Source organism: Rhinoraja longicauda, chromosome 23 (assembly GCF_053455715.1).
Source record: "Rhinoraja longicauda isolate Sanriku21f chromosome 23, sRhiLon1.1, whole genome shotgun sequence".
NCBI lineage: Eukaryota > Metazoa > Chordata > Chondrichthyes > Rajiformes > Arhynchobatidae > Rhinoraja > Rhinoraja longicauda.
In genome coordinates this window covers 1,315,381-1,337,152 of record NC_135975.1, presented here as the reverse complement: position 1 = coordinate 1,337,152, position 21,772 = coordinate 1,315,381, and the positions used below count along the sequence as shown (strand labels likewise).

At 52.3% G+C, this 21,772-nt stretch overlaps 1 protein-coding gene across 1 annotated transcript; it reads left to right on the top strand.

The window, feature by feature from the left end:
• The first annotated feature begins 3,427 nt into the window (after nucleotides 1–3,427).
• Nucleotides 3,428–21,481, top strand: LOC144604778 (histone-lysine N-methyltransferase SUV39H2-like). The gene is made up of 6 exons (XM_078419433.1): nucleotides 3,428–3,562; nucleotides 9,169–9,311; nucleotides 12,927–13,595; nucleotides 16,051–16,197; nucleotides 18,606–18,735; nucleotides 19,635–21,481. Exons 1-6 carry the CDS (start codon nucleotides 3,544–3,546, stop codon nucleotides 19,745–19,747), a joined length of 1,221 nt encoding a protein of 406 aa, XP_078275559.1. The 5' UTR covers nucleotides 3,428–3,543; the 3' UTR covers nucleotides 19,748–21,481.
• The last annotated feature ends 291 nt before the right edge of the window (nucleotides 21,482–21,772 follow it).

Genomic DNA, 21,772 nt, shown 5'->3' with positions numbered 1-21,772 from the left:
TGAATACAAGCCCAGTCGACCCATTCTTTCATCATACGACAGTCCCGCCATCCCGGGAATTAAACTGGTGAACCTACGCTGCACTGCCTCAATAGCAAGAATGTCGTTCCTCAAATAAGGAGACTAAAATTGCACACAATACTCCAGGTGCGATCTCACCAGGGCCCTGTACAACTGCAGTTGGACCTCCTTGCTCCTAAACTCAAATCCTCTCGCAATGAAGGCCAACATGCCATTATTATTCATCACTGCCTGCTGTACCTGCATGCTTACTTTTAGTGACTGATGTACAAGCACACCCAGGTCTTGTTGTCCCCTTTTGCTAATCTGACACCGTTCAGATAATAATCTTGTTCTTGCCACCAAAGTGAATAATCTCACATTTATCCACATTATACTGCATCTGCCATGCATCTGCCCACTCACACAACCCTGTCCAAGTCACCCTGCAGTCTCATAGCATCCTCATTTCAGCTCACACTGCCACCCAGCTTTGTGTCATCCACAAACTTGGAGATGTCACATTTAATTCCATCGTCTAAATCGTTAATATATATCGTAAACAACTGGGGCCCCAGCAACGAGCCTTGCGGCACCCCACTAGTCACTGGCTGCCATTCTGAAAAGGACCAGTTAATTCCTGCTCTTTGCTTCCTGTCTGCCAACCAGTTCTCTATCCATGTCAATACCCTACCCCCAATACCATGTGCTCTAATTTTGCACACTAATCTTTTATGTGGGACCTTGTCAAAGGCTCTTTGAAAGTCCAGATACACCACATCCACCTATTTACAATATACATCAATGACTTGGATGAAGGGATTAAAAGTACCATTAGCAAATTTGCCGCTGATACAAAGCTAGGTGGCAGTGTGAACTGTGAGGAAGATACTATGAGGTTGCAGGGTGACTTGGACAGGTTGTGTGAGTGGGCGGATGCATGGCAGATGCAGTTTAATGTGGATAAGTGTGAGGTTATCCACTTTGGTGGTAAGAATAGGAAGGCAGATTATTATTTGAATGGTGTCAAGTTAGGAAAAGGGGACGTACAACGTGATCTGGGTGTCTTAGTGCATCAGTCACTGAAAGGAAGCACGCAGGTACAGCAGGCAGTGAAGAAAGCCAATGGAATGTTGGCCTTCATAACAAGAGGAGTTGAGTATAGGAGCAAAGAGGTCCTTCTGCAGTTGTACAGGGCCCTAGTGCGACCGCACCTGGAGTACTGTGTGCAGTTTTGGTCTCCAAATTTGAGGAAGGATATTCTTGCTATTGAGGGCGTGCAGCGTAGGTTTACTAGGTTAATTCCCGGAATGGCGGGACTGTCATATGTTGAAAGACTGGAGCGACTAGGTTTGTATACACTGGAATTTAGAAGGATGAGAGGGGATCTTATCGAAACGTATAAGATTATTAAGGGGTTGGACATGTTAGAGGCAGGAAACATGTTCCCAATGTTGGGGGAATCCAGAACCAGGGGCCACAGTTTAAGAATAAGGGGTAGGCCATTTAGAACAGAGATGAGGAAAAACTTTTTTGGTCAGAGAGTTGTGAATCTGTGGAATTCTCTGCCTCAGAGGGCAGTGGAGGCCAATTCTCTCAATACATTCAAGAGAGAGCTAGATAGAGCTCTTAAGGATAGCGGAGTCAGGGGGTATGGGGAGAAAGCAGGAACAGGGTACTGATTGAGAATGATCAGCCATGATCACATTGAATGGCGGTGCTGGCTCGAAGGGCCGAATGGCCTACTCCTGCACCTATTGTCTATCCTAGGAACAATTTAAAGAAGCCAATTAAACTACAAACCTGCACATCCTTGGAGTATGGGAGTTACTCCAGCACTCTGTGAAACGTCATCAATCCATGTTCTCCACAGATGCTGCCTAACCCGTTGATTTACTCTAGCACTCTATTGTCTATTGGCTCGCCCTTATCCATTCTACTTGTTACATCCTCAAAAAATTCCAGAAGATTAGTCAAGCTTAATTTCCCCTTCATAAATCCATGCTGACTTTGACCAATCCTGTCACTGCTTTCCAAATGCGCTGCTATAACATCTTTAACAATCGACTCCAGCATCTTCCCCACCACCGATGTCAGGCTAACTGGTCCATAATTCCCCGTTTTCTCTCTCCCTCCTTTCTTAAAAAGTGCACTTACATTGGCTCCACTCCAGTCCACAGTAACTGACCCAGAGTCGAGAGAACATTGGAAAATGATCACCAATGTATCCACAATTTCTAGGGCCACCTCCTTGAGTACCCTGGGATGCAGATCATCAGGCCCTGGGGATTTATCTGCCTTCAGTCCCAACAGTTTACCCAACACCATTTCCTGACTAATGTGGATTCCCTTCAGTTCCTCCCTCCCACTAGATCCTCGGTCCCCCAGTATTTCTGGGAGATTGTTTGTGTCTTCCTTCGTGAAGACAGAACCAAAGTACTCGTTTAACTGTTCTGCCATTTCTTTGTTTCCCATTATAAATCCACCTGTCTCTGATTGTAAGGGACCTATATTTGTCTTTGCGAATCTTTTCCTTTTTACATATCTATAGAAGCTGTTACAGTCAGTCTTTATATTCCCCGCGATCTTTCTTTGGTGCTCTTTCTCCCCCCTCTCTTAATTAACCCCTTTGTCCTCCTCTGCTGAGTTCGACATCTCTCCCAGTCCACGTTAGCTGTTTCCTCTGGCCAATTTATACGCCTCTTCCCCAGTTTAACACTAGGGGACACATGACAGTAAAACACTCCATGCCTCGAAATGCAACCAGGAAGCAGGATAGATGTTGATGCTGAAAAAATGTTAACCTTTTCCTGACGTGGATTTTAACTTTGCATTGTATTTAATTTTTTTGGTTCTTTGCAATAATCAGTTTGCAAGGGAAGTGTGTTGTGGGGGGGGGGGAATGAAGAGGGAGAGAGTTTGCAGAGAGGAGAGAGAGGGGGGGAGGGAAGAGTTTGCTGGGGGGAAGGAGTGACGGGGGGGGGGGGGGGGGGGGTTGTGGTGAAGGGGAGAGTTCGCAGGGAGAGGGGGGAGAGAATTTGAGGGAGAGAGCGTTTGAGGGAGAGGGGGAGAGTTTGCAGAGAGAGGGGGGGAGTTTGCAGAGAGAGGGGGGGAGAGTTTGCAGAGAGAGGGGGGGAGAGTTTGCAGAGAGAGGGGGGGAGTTTGCAGAGAGAGGGGGGGAGAGTTTGCAGAGAGAGGGGGGGAGAGTTTGCAGAGAGAGGGGGGAGAGTTTGCAGAGAGAGGGGGGGAGAGTTTGCAGAGAGAGGGGGGGAGAGTTTGCAGAGAGAGGGGGGGAGAGTTTGCAGAGAGAGGGGGGGAGAGTTTGCAGAGGAGTGAGGCTGCAGTTTGCAGTTTGCAGTTTGCAGGCAGTGTGGGGGCACTGGGCAGGCTCTCTGTCTCTCTCTCTGTCTCTGTCTCCTCTGTCTCCTCCCTCTCTGCTCCTCTTTGTCCCGGCCTCCTGTCCCAGTGTCGAGGCCGGGGGAGGAGTTTGACATTTTAATGCAGCGTCTTTAACGCGCCCCCATGTTTGAATGAAAGCGCAAGATGGCTGAAGCCCGAGGAAGTGAGTATCTGTGTGTGCGGGGCGGCGGCAAACTCTGCACTGGCGCCCGGGGTCCGTGCACTGGCGCCCGGGGTCCGTGCACTGGCGCCCGGGGTCCGTGCACTGGCGCCCGGGGTCCGTGCACTGGCGCCCGGGGTCCCTGCACTGGCGCCCGGGGTCCCTGCACTGGCGCCTGGGGTCTGTGCACTGGCGCCCGGATCCAGTGCGTAGATTCCCCGGGACTCTTGCAACTAGCGTCCAGGACTCTTGCACTGGGTCCCTGGACCCTGCACTGGGTCCCTGGACATCTGCGCTGGATCCCAGGACACACTGGCACCTGTGACCTTTGCTCTGCCGTCTGGGACTCTTGCACTGGGTCTCAGAATCCCACGCTGGCACCTGGGATCTCTGCACTGGCTCACAGGATCTTTTACTGGGGCCTCTGGACCTTCCACTGGCGTCCTGGGCCCTGCATGCAGGTAGGAATCCAGAGGCTCATGGTGTGTTTCAACCTCCCCAGTAGCTGTTCGTTGCCACTCTGTGCAGTTCCTGCCCCAACTTCCCCTTTGCACAATCTTTAGTTTAAGATAGATGCAGCAGTGACTTCCCACACAGCTTTTTGTTTAAATGCATTCAGTATCTGTCGTCCAAGGCAGTGTGAAGAAGGGTCTACCCACAGATGCTGCCTGACCCGCTGAGTTACTCACATGTTGTGTGTACCTCCAGGCTGGGTTAGCTCCCTGGTGAACGGTCGCCACTGCCTTCATCTGCACCTTTTGGTCGGTGGGGATGATGTACTGATCAACTGTGGCACAGTGGTGCAGCTGGGTAGAGCTGCTGCCTCACAGTGCCAGAGACCCGGTTCTATCCTGACTACGGGCGCTGTCTGTACGGAGTTTGCACGTTCTCCCCCTGACCTGTGTGGGTTTTCTCCGGGTGTTCCGGTTTCCTCCCAGACTCGCACGTTTGTAGGTTAATTGGCTTTGGTAAAAATTGTAAATTACCCCTAGTGTGTGTAGGATTGTGTTAGTGAGCGGGGATCGCTGGTCGGCACGGACTCGGTGGGCCGAAGGGCCTGTTTCCACGCTGTACCTCTAAACTAAACTAATTAAACTGTGACTTTAAGTGTTGGAAGGAACTGCAGATGCTGGTTTAAACCGAAAGACAGACACAAAATGCTGGAGTTACTCAGTGGGACAGGCAGCATCTCTGGAGAGGAGGAATGGGTGACGTTTCGGGTGGAGACCCTTCCCGACAGTCCTTCTCTCCAGAGATGCTGCCTGTCGTGCTGGGTTACTCCAGCACCTTGTGTCTATAAACTGTGCCTTTAGTTTCACTTTGGGTGAGAGGTAGTTTTCCCTGTTCCTGCCGTGAACAGATGGTGGACTGGCAAATGCAGAAGATGTTTATCCCTCGTTCCAGCCCCAGCCCCCCTCCCTCCCACACACAACCTCACCCCCCCCACCCCCACAGCTAGTCGTTCACTCTGAACTTCTGCCCCCCGGGGCGATGGAAGTGCTGTAGCCGACAGCAAACTTCACCGCGACACAAGTGTGTCGGAGCACGTGGCTTGTTCCCCTGAGACTGCAACAACGTGGGTGGAGACACTACGTCATGTTCATCTGTGATAGGAGCAGAATTAGGCCATTCGGCCCATCAAGTCTACTCCGCCATTCAATCATGGCTGATCTATCTCTCCCTCCTAACCCCATTCTCCTGCCTTCTCCCCAAAGTCTCCGACACCCGCACAAATCAAGAATCTGTCTATCTCTGCCTTAAAAACATCCATTGACTTGTGGTCTCCACAGCCGTCTGTGGCAATGAATTCCACAGATTCACCACCCTCTGACTAAAGAAATTCCTCCTCATCTCCTTCCTAAAGGAACGTCCTTTAATTCTGAGCCTGAGCCTCTAGTCCCATCCTCTCCAGATCCACTCTGTCCCGGCCTGTCTGCACGTTTTGCCTATGAATGAGTGGTACTGCTTGGCCATTGATGGTGGCACGGTGGCGCAGCGGGTAGAGCTGCTGCCTCACAGCGCCAGAGACCCGGGTTCCATCCTGACTACGGGTGCTGTCTGTACGGAGTTTGTACGTTCTCCCCGTGACCTGCGTGGGTTTTCTCCGGGTGCTTCGGTTTCCTCCCACATCCCAAAGACGTGCAAGTTTGCAGGGATAATTGGCTTCTGTAAATTGCCCCCAGTGTGTGTAGGATAGAAGTCTGTGAAAGGCTTAGAGGGATATGGGCCAAACATGGGCAGTAGGACTAGTGTAGATGGGGCATGTTGGTGGTCATGGGCAAGTTGGGCCGAAGGGCCCTGTTTCCACACTGTATGACTATCCGACTGAACCATCCTACCACAACCAGAGAGCAGTGCTGAACTACTATCTACCTCATTGGTGACCCTCAGATGATCTTTGATCAGACTTTACTGGCTTTACCTTGCACTAAACCATGATCATATTGAATGGCGGTGCAGGCTCGAAGGGCCGAATGGCCTACTCCTGCACCTATTTTCTATGTTTCTATGTTTCCCTTATCCTGTATCTGTTCACTGTGACGGCTCGATTGTAATCTTTCCGCTGACTGGTTAGCACGCAACAAAAGCTTTTCACTGTGCCTCGGTACACGTGACAATAAACTAGGCTCAATCTACGACGCTATAACTAGTTTACGGGTAATTGTTGGTCAGCACAGTTTAAGGTCCAGAACCAGGGGCCACAGTTTTAAGAATAAGGGGTCGGCCATTTAGAACGGAGATGAAGAAAAACCTTTTCAGTCAGAGAGTTGTGAATCTGTGGAATTCTCTGCCTCAGAAGGCAGTGGAGGCCAATTCTCTGAATGCATTCAAGAGAGAGCTTAGATAGAGCTCTTATGGATAGCGGAGTCAGGGGGGTATGGGGAGAAGGCAGGAACGGGGATACTGATTGAGAATGATCAGCCATGATCACATTGAATGGTGGTGGGTACAGGCTCGAAGGGCCGAATGGCCTCCCCCTGCACCTATTGTCTATTGGCATGGACTCGTTGGGCTGAAGGGCCTGTTTCCATGCTATTTAACTAAACTAAACCATGAGACTAAGCAAGCTTGAGGGGAACAGTTGTAACATCTTCACATGTCTATCCACCACACTGGGGGAGGGTTTAACCTTGCTGACTCATTTACTGATGAACCAGTTCAGCCTGTCTCATTGCCACAGAGAGCTGTCACAATGGTGGAGACAGTCACACGGTGGCGCAGCGGGTAGAGCTGCTGCCTCACGGCGCCAGAGACCCGGGTTCCATCCTGACTACGGGCGCTGTCTGTACGGAGTTTGCACGTTCTCCCCGTGACCTGCGTGGGTTTTCTCCGGGTGCTCCGGTTTCCTCCCACACTCCAAAGACGTGCAGGTTTGTAGGTTAATTGGCTTTGGTATAGTGTTGGTTGGCACGGACTCGATGGGCCGAAGAGCCTGTTTCCGCGCTGTGTCTCTAAACGACACTAAACTAAGCTGCTATTCAATATGTCTGGGCCTTCAATGTAAAAAGGACCTGTTCACACATCTGTCAGAGTGATACAGCATGGAAACGCCCTTCAGCCCAACGTCCACACCCCATCTACACTAGTCCACCCGCCCACGCCGACCAACATGCCCCATCTACACTAGTCCCACCCGCCCACGCCGACCAACATGCCCCCATCTACACTAGTCCCACCCGCCCACGCCGACCAACATGCCCCATCTACACTAGTCCCACCCGCCCACGCCGACCAACATGGCCCCATCTACACTAGTCCCACCCGCCCACGCCGACCAACATGCCCCATCTACACTAGTCCCACCCGCCCACACCGACCAACATGCCCCATCTACACTAGTCCCAACCTGCCCACACTGACCAACATGCCCCATCTACACTAGTCCCCACCGTGCCCACACTGACCAACATGCCCCATCTACACTAGTCCCACCTGCCTGCCTGTTTGGCCCATATCCATCTAGACAATAGGTGCAGGAGTAGGCCATTCGGCCCTTCGAGCCAGCACCACCATTCAATGTGAACATTCTAAACCTGTCTTATCCACGTATCGGTCTAATGTCTTTTGAATGCTGTTATCGTCCCCTGCCTCAACTACCTCCTCTGCAGTTTAGTTTAGTTAGAGACACAGCACGGAAACAGGCCCTTCGGCCCAACGGGTCCGTGCCGACCATCGATCACCCCTTCACACTAGTTCCATGTTATCCCACTTTCTCATCCACTCCCTGCACACCAGGGGGCAACTTACAGAGGGGCCGATTAACCCACAAACCCGCACGTCTTTGGGATGTGGGAGGAAACCCACGTGGACACAGAGAGGACTTGCACATGCACACACACACACACGCATGCACACGCACACACATGCGCACGCACGCACACTAACACACGCATGCACGCGCGCACACGCAGAACGCACGCACGCACACACATAGACACAGACACTCGCACACACACAGGCACACACTGACACACATACACAGGCACACAGACGCACGCAACGCGCCCTCACGCACACACACACACTGACACACACATAGACACAGACACTCGCACACATACAGGCACACACTGATACACAGACACACAGACGCACACACGCGCCCTCACGCACACACACACACTGACACACACATAGACACAGACACTCGCACACATACAGGCACACACTGATACACAGGCACACAGACGCACACACACGCACACACAGAGCACCTGTGGTCAGGGTGGAAGTGGGGTCTGTGGCGCTGTAAGGCAGCGGTTCTACCCGCAGTGCCACCGTGCGTGCGTCAGGGTTGGCAGGGGTTACTCATCTGCTGCCCGTGTGGGTGTTTTGCTGATCGTTATTGTGCAAGACCAGTTCAGCCGCCAACTTTCATGCCAGCAATTAAATAGTCAGAAATGAAAGGCACAAGATGCTGGAGTGAGTGGCCCAGTGGGTCAGGCAGCGGCTGACAGTCTCATTCATGGTCACCTGTACCGAGGGGCAGGGAAAAGCCTTGTTGTTGCGTGGTATCCAGTCAGTGGAAAGACAATACACGATTCCAACGGTGGGTGGGGGGGTGCAATTCTGGACTCACCCCCCACTCCCCGCCCCCCCACTCCCCACTCCCCACTCCCCACTCCCCCCACTCCCCGCCCCCCCACTCCCCGCCCCCCACTCCCCGCCCCCCACTCCCCACTCCCCACTCCCCGCCCCCCACCTCCCCCCCCCCCCACTCCCCACTCCCCACTCCCCACTCCCCACTCCCACCACCCCACTTCCCCGCCCCCCCCACTCCCCACTCCCCACTCCCCCTCCCCACTCCCCCGCTCCCCACTTCCCCCACTCCCACTCGCCCCCGCCACCCCCACTCCCCACTCCCCCGCCCCCCACACTCCCCACTCCCCCACATCCCCAGCCTCCCCTCCCCACTCCCCACTCCCCACTCCCCGCACCTCCCACTCCCCGCCCCCCCACTCCCCACTCCCGCACCCCACCCCCCACTCCCCGCCCCCCCACTCCCCACTCCCCGCCCCCCCGCCCCCCACTCCCCGCCCCCACCCCCCACTCCCCACCCCCCACTCCCCGCCCCCCACTAATGGCCGGTCTTGCCCCCCTGTGTGCAGTGTGGTGCGTTCCCTGCCTGGCATCGTTGGAGATCCTTCAGGAGTTGTGTCGGACTGAGAAGCTGACCTGCACGGTCCTGGGCATCGGCGGCACGATCCGGGAGTACGAAGTCGAGTATCTGTGTGGATTCAAGAAGGGGAAGGTAGGCACTTGCCCAACGTAGCTCGCAAGCTCATAAGAAATAGGAGTAGAATTAGAACTTGCCCCTCAAGTCTACTGATTGAGAATGATCAGCCATGATCACATTGAATGGTGGTGCTGGCTCGAAGGGCTGAATGGCCTCCCCCTGCACCTATTGTCTATTGTCTACTCCGCCAAGGAATGACTGACGTTTCAGGTCGAGACCCTTCTTCAGACTGATCAGACAGCTGTGAGCTTACGTTAGTTCATGTTCGAGGAGAGGAATATGTCCATTCGGCCCATCTAGTCTCCTCCGCCATTCAAACATGGCTGATCTCTCTCTCCCGCCCTAACCCTATTTACCTGCCTTCACTCCATAACCCCTGACACCCGCACTGATCAAGGATCTATCTAACTCAGCTGGGTTAGTCCAGCACTTTGAGTGAAGTCTGAAGTAGGGTCTCGACCCGAAACGTCACCCATTCCTTCTCTCCAGAGATGCTGTCTGACCCGCTGAGTTACTCCAGCACTCTGTGAAACGTCACCTATCCATGTTCTCGAGAGATGCTGCCTGACCCGCTGAGTTACTCCAGCGTTTTGTGTCTATCTGTAGTTTAGTTCAGTTTAGCTTAGAGATACACCGAGGCCCTTCGGCCCACCGAGTCCGTGCCGACCAGCGATCCCCGCACACTAACACTCTCCTACACACATTGGGGCAATTCACAATTTTACTGAAGCCAATTAACCTACAAACACCCGGAGAAACCCCACGCAGGTCACGGGGAGAACGTGCAAACTCCGTACAGACAGCACCCGTGGTCAGGATGGAACCCGGGTCTCCGGCGCCATGAGGCAGCAGCTCTACCCCCTGCACCACCGTGCCTCCTTAGTTTTATGTAGTTTAGAGATAGTGTGGAAACAGGCCCTTCGGCCCACCGAGTCCACGCCAACCATTGGTATGAATGCTAAATTCTCCAATTTTAGTTAACTTCTACAGATATCCCTCTCCCCCTCCCTCTTTCTCCTCCTCTCCCTCTCTCTCCTCCCTCTTTCTCCCCCCTCTCCCTCTTTCTCTCCCTCTTTCTCCCCCTCTCCCTCTTTCTCCCCTCCCTCCCTCTTTCTCTCCCTCTTTCCCCCCTCTTCCCCCTCTCCCTCTTTCTCCTCCTCCCACTAAAACTCAGTAAACTAGCAAGCGTGGAGAACATAGAGCAGTGCAGCTGATGATCGTGTGGGAAAGTTGGGACCTTCTTCAGGCAGTGAGTGAGTGAGTGAGTGAGTGAGTGAGTGAGTGAGTGAGTGAGTGAGTGAGTGAGTGAGTGAGTGAGTGAGTGAGTGAGTGAGTGAGTGAGTGAGTGAGTGAGTGAGTGAGTGAGTGAGTGAGTGAGTGAGTGAGTGAGTGAGTGAGTGAGTGAGTGAGTGAGTGAGTGAGTGAGTGTCGTAGCCACGAGTGTTTTATTGTCATCTGTCCGGAAACACAACATGAGATTGTTACGTGCCGCAGCACAACAGGAATGTAAACATAGTCGTCTGTACAAATCGTCCAGTGTGTGTGTACAGGCGCTCCTCAGCTTACGGTGGAGTTACGTTCAGAGAAACCCATCGCAAACCAGAAATATCGTACGCCGAAATGCATTGAATACACGTGATCACGTGGCTGGAAGCGAGTTGCACCATCGCAAAGCCGAAATATCGCAAGTCCAAGCATCGTAACCAGGGGAGCACCTGTGTGTGTGTGTGTGTGGGGTGTGTGTGGGGTGTGGGTGTGTGTGTGGGGTGTGTGTGTGTGTGTGGGGTGTGTGTGTGGGGTGTGTGTGTGGGGTGTGTGTGTGTGTGGGGTGTGTGTGTGGGGTGTGGGTGTGTGTGTGGGGTGCGTGTGTGGGGTGTGTGTGTGTGGGGTGTGTGTGTGTGGGGTGGGGTGTGTGTGTGTGGGGTGTGCGTGTGTGGGGTGGGGTGTGTGTGTGTGGGGTGTGTGTGTGTGTGGGGTGTGCGTGTGTGTGGGGTGTGCGTGTGTGGGGTGTGTGTGTGGGGTGGGGTGTGTGTGTGTGTGTGTGGGGTGTGCGTGTGTGGGGTGGGGTGTGTGTGTGTGGGGTGTGCGTGTGTGGGGTGGGGTGTGTGTGTGTGTGTGTGTGTGTGTGTGTGTGTGTGGGGGGTGTGTGTGTGTGGGGTGTGGGTGTGTGTGTGAGTGTGTGTGGGGTGTGTGTGTGGGGTGTGTGTGTGTGGGGTGTGTGTGTGGGGTGTGTGTGTGTGTGGGGTGTGCGTGTGTGGGGTGTGTGTGTGTGGGGTGTGGGTGTGTGTGTGGGGTGTGGGTGTGTGTGTGGGGTGTGGGTGTGTGTGTGTGGGGTGTGCGTGTGTGGGGTGTGGGTGTGTGTGTGGGGTGTGGGTGTGTGTGTGGGGTGGGGGTGTGTGTGGGGTGGGGGTGTGTGTGTGGGGTGGGGTGTGTGTGTGTGGGGTGTGTGGGGGGGGGGGGTGTATATCTATATATCCACACACACACGCACATTTATAAACATATGTGCATATATAAACAAGGTAGACACACAATGCTGGAGTATCTCAGCGGGACAGGCAGCATCTCTGGACAGAAGGAATGGGTGGCGTTTCAGGATGAGACCATCAGTCTGAAGAAGGGTCTCAACCCGAAACCTTCTTGACCCATTCCTTCTCTCCAGAGATGCTGCCTGTCCCGCTGAGTTACTCCAGCATTTTGTGTCTTATCTTTAAACCAGCATCTGCAGTTGCTTCCTACATATATATATATTTATATATAGACAGACAGACACACACATTTAAAATAAATATATATTAGATGTGTGTGTGTTTATATAAACAAACAATAATAATGTTGTTAATCCCAACGCCCCCAGGTCTGTGTAGCTCAGAGGTTGCAGTGTTCAAGAGCCTGATGGTTGTTGGGAAGATGCTGTCCCTGAACCTGGGCGTGATGGTTTTCAGGCTCCTGGACCTTCTTCCCGGTGGCAGGAGTGAGATGAGAGTCTTGTAAAAATGGAGAACTCTCACCAAGACATGGGTTGAAGCCCTCACTAAGATCCTGACCACGGGTGCTGTCTGTATGGAGTTTGTACGTTCTCCCCGTGATCTGCGTGGGTTTTCTCCGGGTGCTCCGGTTTCCTCCCACACTCCAAAGACGTACAGGTTTGTAGGTTAATTGGCTTGGTATAATTGTAAATTGTCCCTAGTGTGTGTAGAATAGTGTTAGTGTGCGGGGATCGCCGGTCGGCACGGACTCGGTGGGCCGAAGGGCCTGTTTCCGCGCCATATCTCTAAACTGACAGCAGTGGTGCAAAGTCAATGGGTATTTTTAAGGCAGAGATAGATAGATTCTTGATTAGTGCGGGTGTCAGGGGTTATGGGGAGAAGGCTGGAGAGGGTTGAGAGGGAAAGATAGCCATGATTGAATGGCGGAGGAGACTGGATGGGCCGAATGGACTCATGCTTCTCCTAGAACATGAACTATACTAAGCATAGAGCTGTCTGATCAGTCTGAAGAAGGGTCTCGACCTGAAACATCACCCATTCCTTCTCCCTGGAGATGCTGCCTGCCTGGCCCGCTGAGTTACTGCAGCGTTTGGTGTCTGTCTTGTGTGAGCTGAGGGCTGTTTGCTTGTGTTGTGTGCAGGGCAAGGAGTACTACCTGGTGAAGTGGAAGGGCTGGCCTGAATGCACCAATACCTGGGAGCCAAGGCACCACCTGCACTGCCTCGGGCTGATCAAGCAGTTCCACCAGGACCAGAGGTGCTTCCTGCAGTTGGCGAAGGCGGGCAGGAAGGTGAAGCTGAACAACTGCCGGAATCACCGCATGGCCTTCAGTGAATACGTAATGAAGAAGTCCAAGCAGAGACTGGCACTGAAACGCTGGGAACAGGAGCTGAACAGGAAGAAGAACCACCAGGGCAAGATCCTGGTGGAGAACGAGGTGGACCTTGAGCTGCCGCCACTGGACTTCCACTACATCAACCAGTACCGGCCGTCTAGTGGCATCAACCTCAGCCGGGAGCCGCTGGTCGGCTGCGAATGCTCCGACTGTTTGCTGGAGAAGTGTTGCCCCGAGGAGGCGGGGGCAAAGTTTGCCTACAACGCCGAGCGGCAGCTACGGATCGCCCCGGGCAAGCCCATCTTCGAGTGCAACTCCTGCTGCCGCTGCGGCCCGCAGTGCCCCAACCGCGTGGTTCAGAAAGGAACTCTCTACGACCTCTGCATCTTCCGCACCGACAACGGCAGAGGCTGGGGTATCCGGACCCTGCAGAGGATCAAGAAGAATAGTTTTGTCATGGAGTACGTTGGAGAGGTAGGTTACAGTCTGCAGCACAATGCTATACCTCACCATACCTCACCATACGTCACGATACAATACATAGAAAATAGGTGCAGGAGTAGGCCATTCGGCCCTTCGAGTCTAAGATCCAACTCAGTAACCTGTACCTGCCTTCTCTCCATACCCCCCTGATCCCTTTAGCCACAAGGGCCACATCTAACTCCCTCTTAAATATAGCCAATGAACTGGCCTCAACTACCTTCTGTGGCAGAGAATTCCACAGACTCACCACTCTGTGTGAAAAAAAACTTTCTCATCTCGGTCCTAAAAGATTTCCCCCTTATCCTTAAACTGTGACCCCTTGTTCTGGACTTCCCCAACATCGGGAACAATCTTCCTGCATCTAGCCTGTCCAACCCCTTAAGAATTTTGTAAGTTTCTATAAGATCCCCCCATAATCTTCTAAATTCCAGCGAGTACAAGCCGAGTCTATCCAGTCTTTCTTCATATGAAAGTCCTGCCATCCCAGGAATCAATCTGGTGAACCTTCTCTGTACTCCCTCTAAGGCTAGAATGTTTTTCCTCAGATTAGGAGACCATTAGGAGACGTTATGATACAATATGTTACAATGCATTACGTCACGATAGACACGATATGTTACTCTATGATACAATACGTTATGATACGATATGTTACGATGCCATACGATACAACGCGATACGTTACGATGGAACTTTATTGATTCGCGGAGTCGCAGAGAATAGGACAGAACTGCTGAAAGTTCTCCTGCATTTGGTCGTGAATAAGGGCACGTTCCCTTCAGCGGTGCTTCCTCTTATTAACGTGCCTCTTGCCAGTGTGTAAAGCCAGCGTACTCTGGCGTTGAGGATACAGAGGAGAGAGTCATAGACTGATACAGCGGGGAAAGAGACCCTTCGGCCCAACTTTCCCACACTGACCAACATGCCCCATCTACACTAGTCCCACCTGCCCACACTGACCAACATGCCCCATCTACACTAGTCCCACCTGCCCACACTGACCAACATGCCCCATCTACACTAGTCCCACCTGCCCACACCGACCAACATGCCCCATCTACACTAGTCCCACCCGCCCACACCGACCAACATGCCCCATCTACACTAGTCCCACCTGCCCACACCGACCAACATGCCCCATCTACACTAGTCCCACCTGCCTGCACTTGGTCCATATCCCTCCAAACCTGTCCTATCCATGTACCTGTCTAACTGTTTCTTAAACTTTGGGATAGTCCCAGCCTCAACTACCTCCTCCGGCAGCTCGTTCCACACACCCACCACCCTCTGTGTGATAAAGTTACCTCTCAGATTTCTATTAAATCTTTTCCCCTTCACCTTGAACCTATGTCTTCTGGTCCTCGACTCCCCTACTCTGGGCAAGAGACTCTGTGCATCTACCCGATCTATTCCTCTCAACAGTTATGAAAACACAAAATACATGAAACATGAAATTAAAGTAACGAGTGGAAAGGTTTGGGGGATGTGCAGAGATTGGGGGCAGGACAGTCACTTCAGTCCATACACCCGCCACCCTCTGTGTGGAGAACGTTGATGCTAAGATTCCCTCTAAACTTTTCCTCTCCCATCCTAAACCTGCGCTCTCCACTTACAATGTCCTCATCCACCTCCCCCATGATTAAACAAACCTCCATCTGTCCACCCTCTGCTCCCTGTACTCCAGAGAAATCCAGCCTCTCCAAGAACACAGAACAGGAACAGGCCCTTCGGCCCACAATGTCCGTGCTGAACATGATGCCGTGAAACTGGTCTCCTCCGCCTGCATGTGATCTATACCCCTCCATTCCCTGCGCATCCACGTGCCTGTCTAAAATGCCACTGTCTGCCTTTGGCCTCAGTCCCTGGGGCTCGTCCACTCTGGGGCTACAAGGTCCGTGTGCGGGGTTTGAAGGAACGCACCCCATTAGTCTGGGAGAGACACTCAGGAATCTGTCCAGTGTCCAACACTCTGTGAAACGTCACCTATCCATGTTCTCCACAGATGCTGCCTGACCCGCTGAGTTACTCCAGCACTCTGTGAAACGTCACCTATCCATGTTCTCCACAGATGCTGCCTGACCCGCTGAGTTACTCCAGCCCTCTGTGAAACGTCACCTATCCATGTTCTCCACAGATGCTGCCTGACCCGCTGAGTTACTCCAGCACTCTGTGTCTATGTCAGTACAACTCAGAGTTGTGAATCTCTGTCTCAGAAGGCAGTGGAGGCCAATTCTCTGAATGCATTCAAGAGAGAGCTGGATAGAGTTCTTGAGGATAGCGGAGTCAGGGGGTATGGGGAGAAGGCAGGAACAGGTTACTGATTGAGAATGATCAGCCATGATCACATTGAATGGCGGTGCTGGCTGGTGGGGCCGAGTGGCCTTCTCCTGCACCTGTTGTCTGTTGCTGTATGTCGTTGTGTGACGTTGCCCGTGTGTGTTGGAAGGTGATCACCAGCGAGGAGGCGGAGCGGCGCGGCCGGTTCTATGACAGTGAGGGCATCACCTACCTGTTTGACCTGGACTACGTAGAGGATGAATACACTGTGGATGCTGCACACTTTGGAAATATATCGCACTTTGTCAATCACAGCGTAAGTGTCACTGCTACCGTCTGCTTTATTGCCCCGTGTACCGAGGTACAGCAAAAAGCTTTTTGTCCACGCTAACCACCTTGAGTGCCCTGCTCTAAATCTCTCCCATTCACCTGGTGCAACAGTTGTGGGCGGCACAGTGATGCAGCGGGTAGAGCTGCTGCCTCACAGCACCAGAGACCCGGGTCCCATCCCGACTACGGGTGCTGCTTGTACGGTGTTTGTACGTTCACTCCGTGACCTGCGTGGGTTTTCTCCGGGTGCTCCGGTTTCCTCCCACATTCCAAAGACGTACAGGTTTGTAGATTAATTGGTTTGGTATAAATGTAAATTGTCCCTGGTGTGTGTAAGATAGTGTTAGTGTGTGGGGATCGCTGGTCGGCACGGACTCGATGGGCCGAAGGGCCTGTTTCCGCGCTGTATCTCTAAACTAAACATGACAAAGTCTATTGGTCTTGTTTACAATTGCAGGGCTTCACGGATTTCTGAAAATTCCTTTCTGATACGATCAAAATGCACCTTACGTAGCGTTTTGTGTCTCAAATTCAACTTGTCCCAACTTGTAAAGATAATTGTAAATGCAGATGCAATGTATTACAATCAAATGTATATTTAATATATTACTAGAGAAATATCAATAATACACTAAATTCATAAAAATAATGCAAGGTAATCATAATAGCTCAAAACCAAAGTCGGTCGTGTAACCACAGACACGGTCCGTAGAAGATCACAGCTGCTGAGGTCAGTGTTGTGCAGCGTTCAACAGCCTGATGGTTGTTGGGAAGAAGCTGTTCTTGAACCTGGAGGTCACGGTTTTCAGGCTCCTGTACCTTCTCCCCCATGGTAGCAGCAAGATAAGAGTGTGGCCAGGGTGGTGTGGGTCAGTGAGAGTGTGGCCAGGGTGGTGTGGGTCAGTCAGAGTGTGGCCAGGGTGGTGTGGGTCAGTGAGTGTGTGGCCAGGGTGGTGTGGGTCAGTGAGAGTGTGGCCAGGGTGGTGTGGGTCAGTGAGTGTGGCCAGGGTGGTGTGGGTCAGTGAGAGTGTGGCCAGGGTGGTGTGGGTCAGTGAGAGTGTGGCCAGCGTGGTGTGGGTCAGTCAGAGTGTGGCCAGGGTGGTGTGGGTCAGTGAGTGTGTGGCCAGGGTGGTGTGGGTCAGTGAGAGTGTGGCCAGGGTGGTGTGGGTCAGTGAGTGTGGCCAGGGTGGTGTGGGTCAGTCAGTGTGGCCAGGGTGGTGTGGGTCAGTGAGAGTGTGGCCAGGGTGGTGTGGGTCAGTCAGTGTGGCCAGGATGGTGTGGGTCAGTGAGAGTGTGGCCAGGGTGGTGTGGGTCAGTGAGAGTGTGGCCAGGGTGGTGTGGGTCTCTGATGATGCTGGCTGCCTTTGGTATAAACCAGCATCCACAGTTCCATTTGGACAGGTCCATGGATAGGACAGGTTTGAAGGGATATGGGCCAAAAGCAGGCAGATGGGACTAGTGTAGATGGGGCATGTTGGCCAGTGAGGGCAGGTGGGACTAGTGTAGATGGGGCATGTTGGCCGGTGTGGGCAGGTGGGACTAGTGTAGATGGGGCATGTTGGTCAGTGTGGGCAGGTGGGACTAATGTAGATGGGGCATGTTGGCCGGTGTGGGCAGGTGGGACTGGTGTAGATGGGGCATGTTGGTCGGTGTGGGTAGGTGGGTCTAGTGTAGATGGGGCATGTTGGTCGGTGTGGGCAGGTGGGACTAGTGTAGATGGGGCATGTTGGTCGGTGTGGGCAGGTGGGACTAGTGTAGATGGGGCATGTTGGTCGGTGTGGGCAGGTGGGACTAGTGTAGATGGGGCATGTTGGTCCGTGTGGGCAGGTGGGACTAGTGTAGATGGGGCATGTTGGTCGGTGTGGGCAGGTGGGACTGGTGTAGATGGGGCATGTTGGTCGGTGTGGGCAGGTGGGACTAGTGTAGATGGGGCATGTTGGTCGGTGTGGGCATGTGGGACTAGTGTAGATGGGGCATGTTGGTCGGTGTGGGCAGGTGGGACTAGTGTAGATGGGGCATGTTGGTCGGTGTGGGCAGGTGGGACTAGTGTAGATGGGGCATGTTGGTCGGTGTGGGCGGGTGGGACTAGTGTAGATGGGGCATGTTGGTCGGTGTGGACGGGTGGGACTAGTGTAGATGGGGCATGTTGGTCTGTGTGGACGGGTGGGACTAGTGTAGATGGGGCATGTTGGTCGGTGTGGGCAGGTGGGACTAGTGTAGATGGGGCATGTTGGTCGGTGTGGGCAGGTGGGACTAGTGTAGATGGGGCATGTTGGTCGGTGTGGGCAGGTTCCTTCCCATAACTTATTTAATATGATGTTCTTTAAAGTTTGGCGGCAGAAGGGTGTGGGGTTAATGTTCGGGGCTGGATTCCAATCTGTTTCTCTTCCACAGTGTGACCCCAACCTTCAGGTTTACAATGTATTTATCGATAGTTTGGACACGCGTTTACCGAGGATTGCTCTGTTCTCCACGCGCTCCATTAGGCCCGGTGAAGAGCTTACGTTTGACTACCAGATGAAGGGTGAGTCCTGGACCCCGTGGGTTTTCTCCGGGTGGTCCGGTTTCCTCCCACACTCCTAAAGATGTGCAGGTTTGCAGGGTAATTGACTTGGGATAAATGTAAATTGTTGTTTTTTATGTGTGATGTGTTAGTGTGCGGGGATCACTGGTTGGTGTGGACTCAGTGGGCCGTAAGGTAGACACAAATTGTTGGAGTAACTCTGCGGGGCAGGCAGCCTAAGAGTGCGGGGAAAGAGAAACAAGAGATATAGGCAATGATGTAGAGAGATACAGAACAAATGAATGAAAGATGTGCAATAAAGTAACGATGATAAAGGAAGCAGACCGGTGATAGCCTGAAGATGGGTCTCGACCCGAGACGTCACCCATTCCTTCTCTCAAGATGCTGCCTGACCCGCTGCGTTACTCCAGCATTTTGTGTCTATCTTTGGTTTAAACCAGCATCTGCAGTTCCTTCCTACACTGGCCATTGTTAGCTCATAAGTGATAGGGGAATTAGGCCATTCAGCCCATCTAGTCTACTCCGCCATTCAATCATGGCTGATCCAACTCTCCATCCTAACCCCATTCTCCTGCCTTCTCCCCATAACCCCTGACACCCCCACCTACTTGAGAATGAAAGCTGGTGAGACTAAGGTGGGGGAGGGACAGAGAAGGGTTACTTGAAGTTAGCCTGAAGAAGGGTCTCGACCCGAAACGTCACCCATTCCTTCTCTCCAGAGATGCTGCCTGACCCGCTGAGTTACTCCAGCACTCTGTGTCTATTTCGGTACAACTCAGAGTTGTGAATCTGTGGAGTTCTCTGCCTCAGAAGGCAGTGGGGCCAATGCTTTCAAGAGAGAGTTAGAGAGTTGCAGATCCTTCTGACACACTAGAGGTTGTTTTTAATCTTTTGTGCAGGCTCGGGGGATGTCTCGATCACCGAGACTTTGGAAAGCAACGGGCCGAGTAAGAAGCAGCGCAGGATGGAATGCAAGTGTGGCTCAGCCTCGTGCAGAGGCTACATGAACTAACCCACCACCGCGAGGCACGGAAGCCACGCTTGGTGTTACGCTGCCAGTGTGTCAGCCCCGCTCCCCAAGAGGCTCAGAGACTGGAAACGTTGGCGAGAGAGGGTTTGTGTGTGGATCTCTCTCTCTCCGCCGGCACCTGGACTGAAGTTAGTTCTTGTGTGGAGCTGTCCTGTGGGGTTAGAAATGTTTCCCCTTTTTAATTGTTTGCTTTGGATATTTGGTAATTGTTCGTGACCTGGGTCGGACCGACTTGCTGGGGCAGCTTTCTCCCCTCCTGTGAAATGTGACCAGTTTCAGCTGAGCACTCTCTCTCTTTCCCCCCCCCTCCGATCTGACTGGTTCAGTTTGGAACCACGTCCTTCTGCCCTTCGAGTCTTGGAAGACCGTTGAGGTTTTTATTCTCTGGCGGTGACTGACTGTCCAGGTGTGCTGAATGGCAAGGTCGCCTTACCTGGCCGCTTTGTGGAACCTGGGCCTCACCTGTCAGAGGAGCATTCCGTACTCTTTAGGTGAGATTGTGCAGGTAACGCTGGCCCCCAAATCTCACACGCAAGGTGTGTATGTTTGCCAAAGGATTAGGGCCAAATAATCAGCACCGCCCCTCAATCTCAAGGCAACAACAAGGCTCGCTTGTTGACTCGTGACTACTCGACAGGAAGGACTTTGTCCCGCAGTGTGCGTGGAACAATTACACGCACCCAATTAAGATTAGAACTGCAAAGTTTAATTATTAATCTGGAGCTCCAGGCTAACCTTTTGCAAGCTTGCCTCAGTGGTCGGTAACGTAAGACCTTCACATCTTCTGCGATATCTTTCAGGAAATATTCTCGGGCTATTTAAAAATTGGAGCATTATTGGCAATAACGTCTCGTGTGCTAATTGTAGAGCTTGTTGTATCTTTCACTGTAGCCTGACAACTAACTGAAGGGTTTGTTGTGAGCAGCTGATTTGAGATACAATGACTTCTTCCAATAGTGATATCTCTTAACGTTTTAAGAAGAGAGGGATTTTTAACATTGGCATATCAGTTAACAAGACTTCCAGGCCTTTGCTTTAAGTCTTGTGTACAAGTCTCAGGATATCGGGTTAACCATACAGCTAGAACACATCACTAAATCTCCCTCTGAAGTTTCTACCAATAGTTTTCGACAAATCCATTATCTTCATTGGGAAATTCTATTTTTGTATTTGCTTTTTTTTCTTAAAACAAAAATCGGCGTAATGTTGTGTTTTGGGGGGAGCTCTGAAAAAACAGCAGAGAGGTAGAGTTTGCAGTTTGAGTTGAATTGAAAGGTGGAGGCATTGCCGATGCAATGTTGTCGGCTGCAAGCTTTGGTGCTAAACCTGTTGCACACTGAACCGACCGTGTGTGTGAGCTCAGCTCACCAAGTGTCTCCAGCGTAGCCACATCTTGGAGAAGCTCAACAATGGTTCTTCACGGACACTTGAAGATGCGAGATGGGACATCTACCAGCCGTGCCACCGCCCTCCTTGGCCAACTGAGCTCCGTTGGTCAAGTAGGTATCTCATGGTGGACCACTTGCGTCTGGGTAAAGGAACATCTCCACCCATGGCCTGGACTACCGATTGCTTGGAGGTAACGAGAGCTCAGTGTGGAGAAAATAAGATTGCAAAGTTTTCTTTTTTTTGTAGTAGGATTGTTTCGAGTCTCGTATACCTCTTTATACTGAGCTGTGAATTGCAAATTGGTGTAGTGTTTGCTGAAGGGAACGGATAAATGTCAATGGTTTTGCAGTGGTCTCTTGTTAATCTTCATTACCACCTGGAGATACGTGGAACTACAGATGTGGGTTTACAAAATAAAGACACAGGCAGAGATATATAGATCCTTGATTAGTGGGGGTGTCAGGGGTTATGGGGAGAAGGCAGGAGAATGGGGTTAGGAGGGAGAGATAGATCAGCCATGATTGAATGGCAGTGCAGACCTGATGGGCCAAATGGCCTAATTCTGCTCCTATCACTTATGAACTCAGCGGGTCAGGGTGCACTACTGGAGAACATGGA

Coding starts and splice junctions, on each gene's coding strand:
- LOC144604778 (XM_078419433.1), top strand. Junction 13,596..16,050: donor TCATGGAGTACGTTGGAGAG/GTAGGTTACAGT, acceptor GTGTGTTGGAAG/GTGATCACCAGCGAGGAGGC. Junction 18,736..19,634: donor GTTTGACTACCAGATGAAGG/GTGAGTCCTGGA, acceptor TCTTTTGTGCAG/GCTCGGGGGATGTCTCGATC.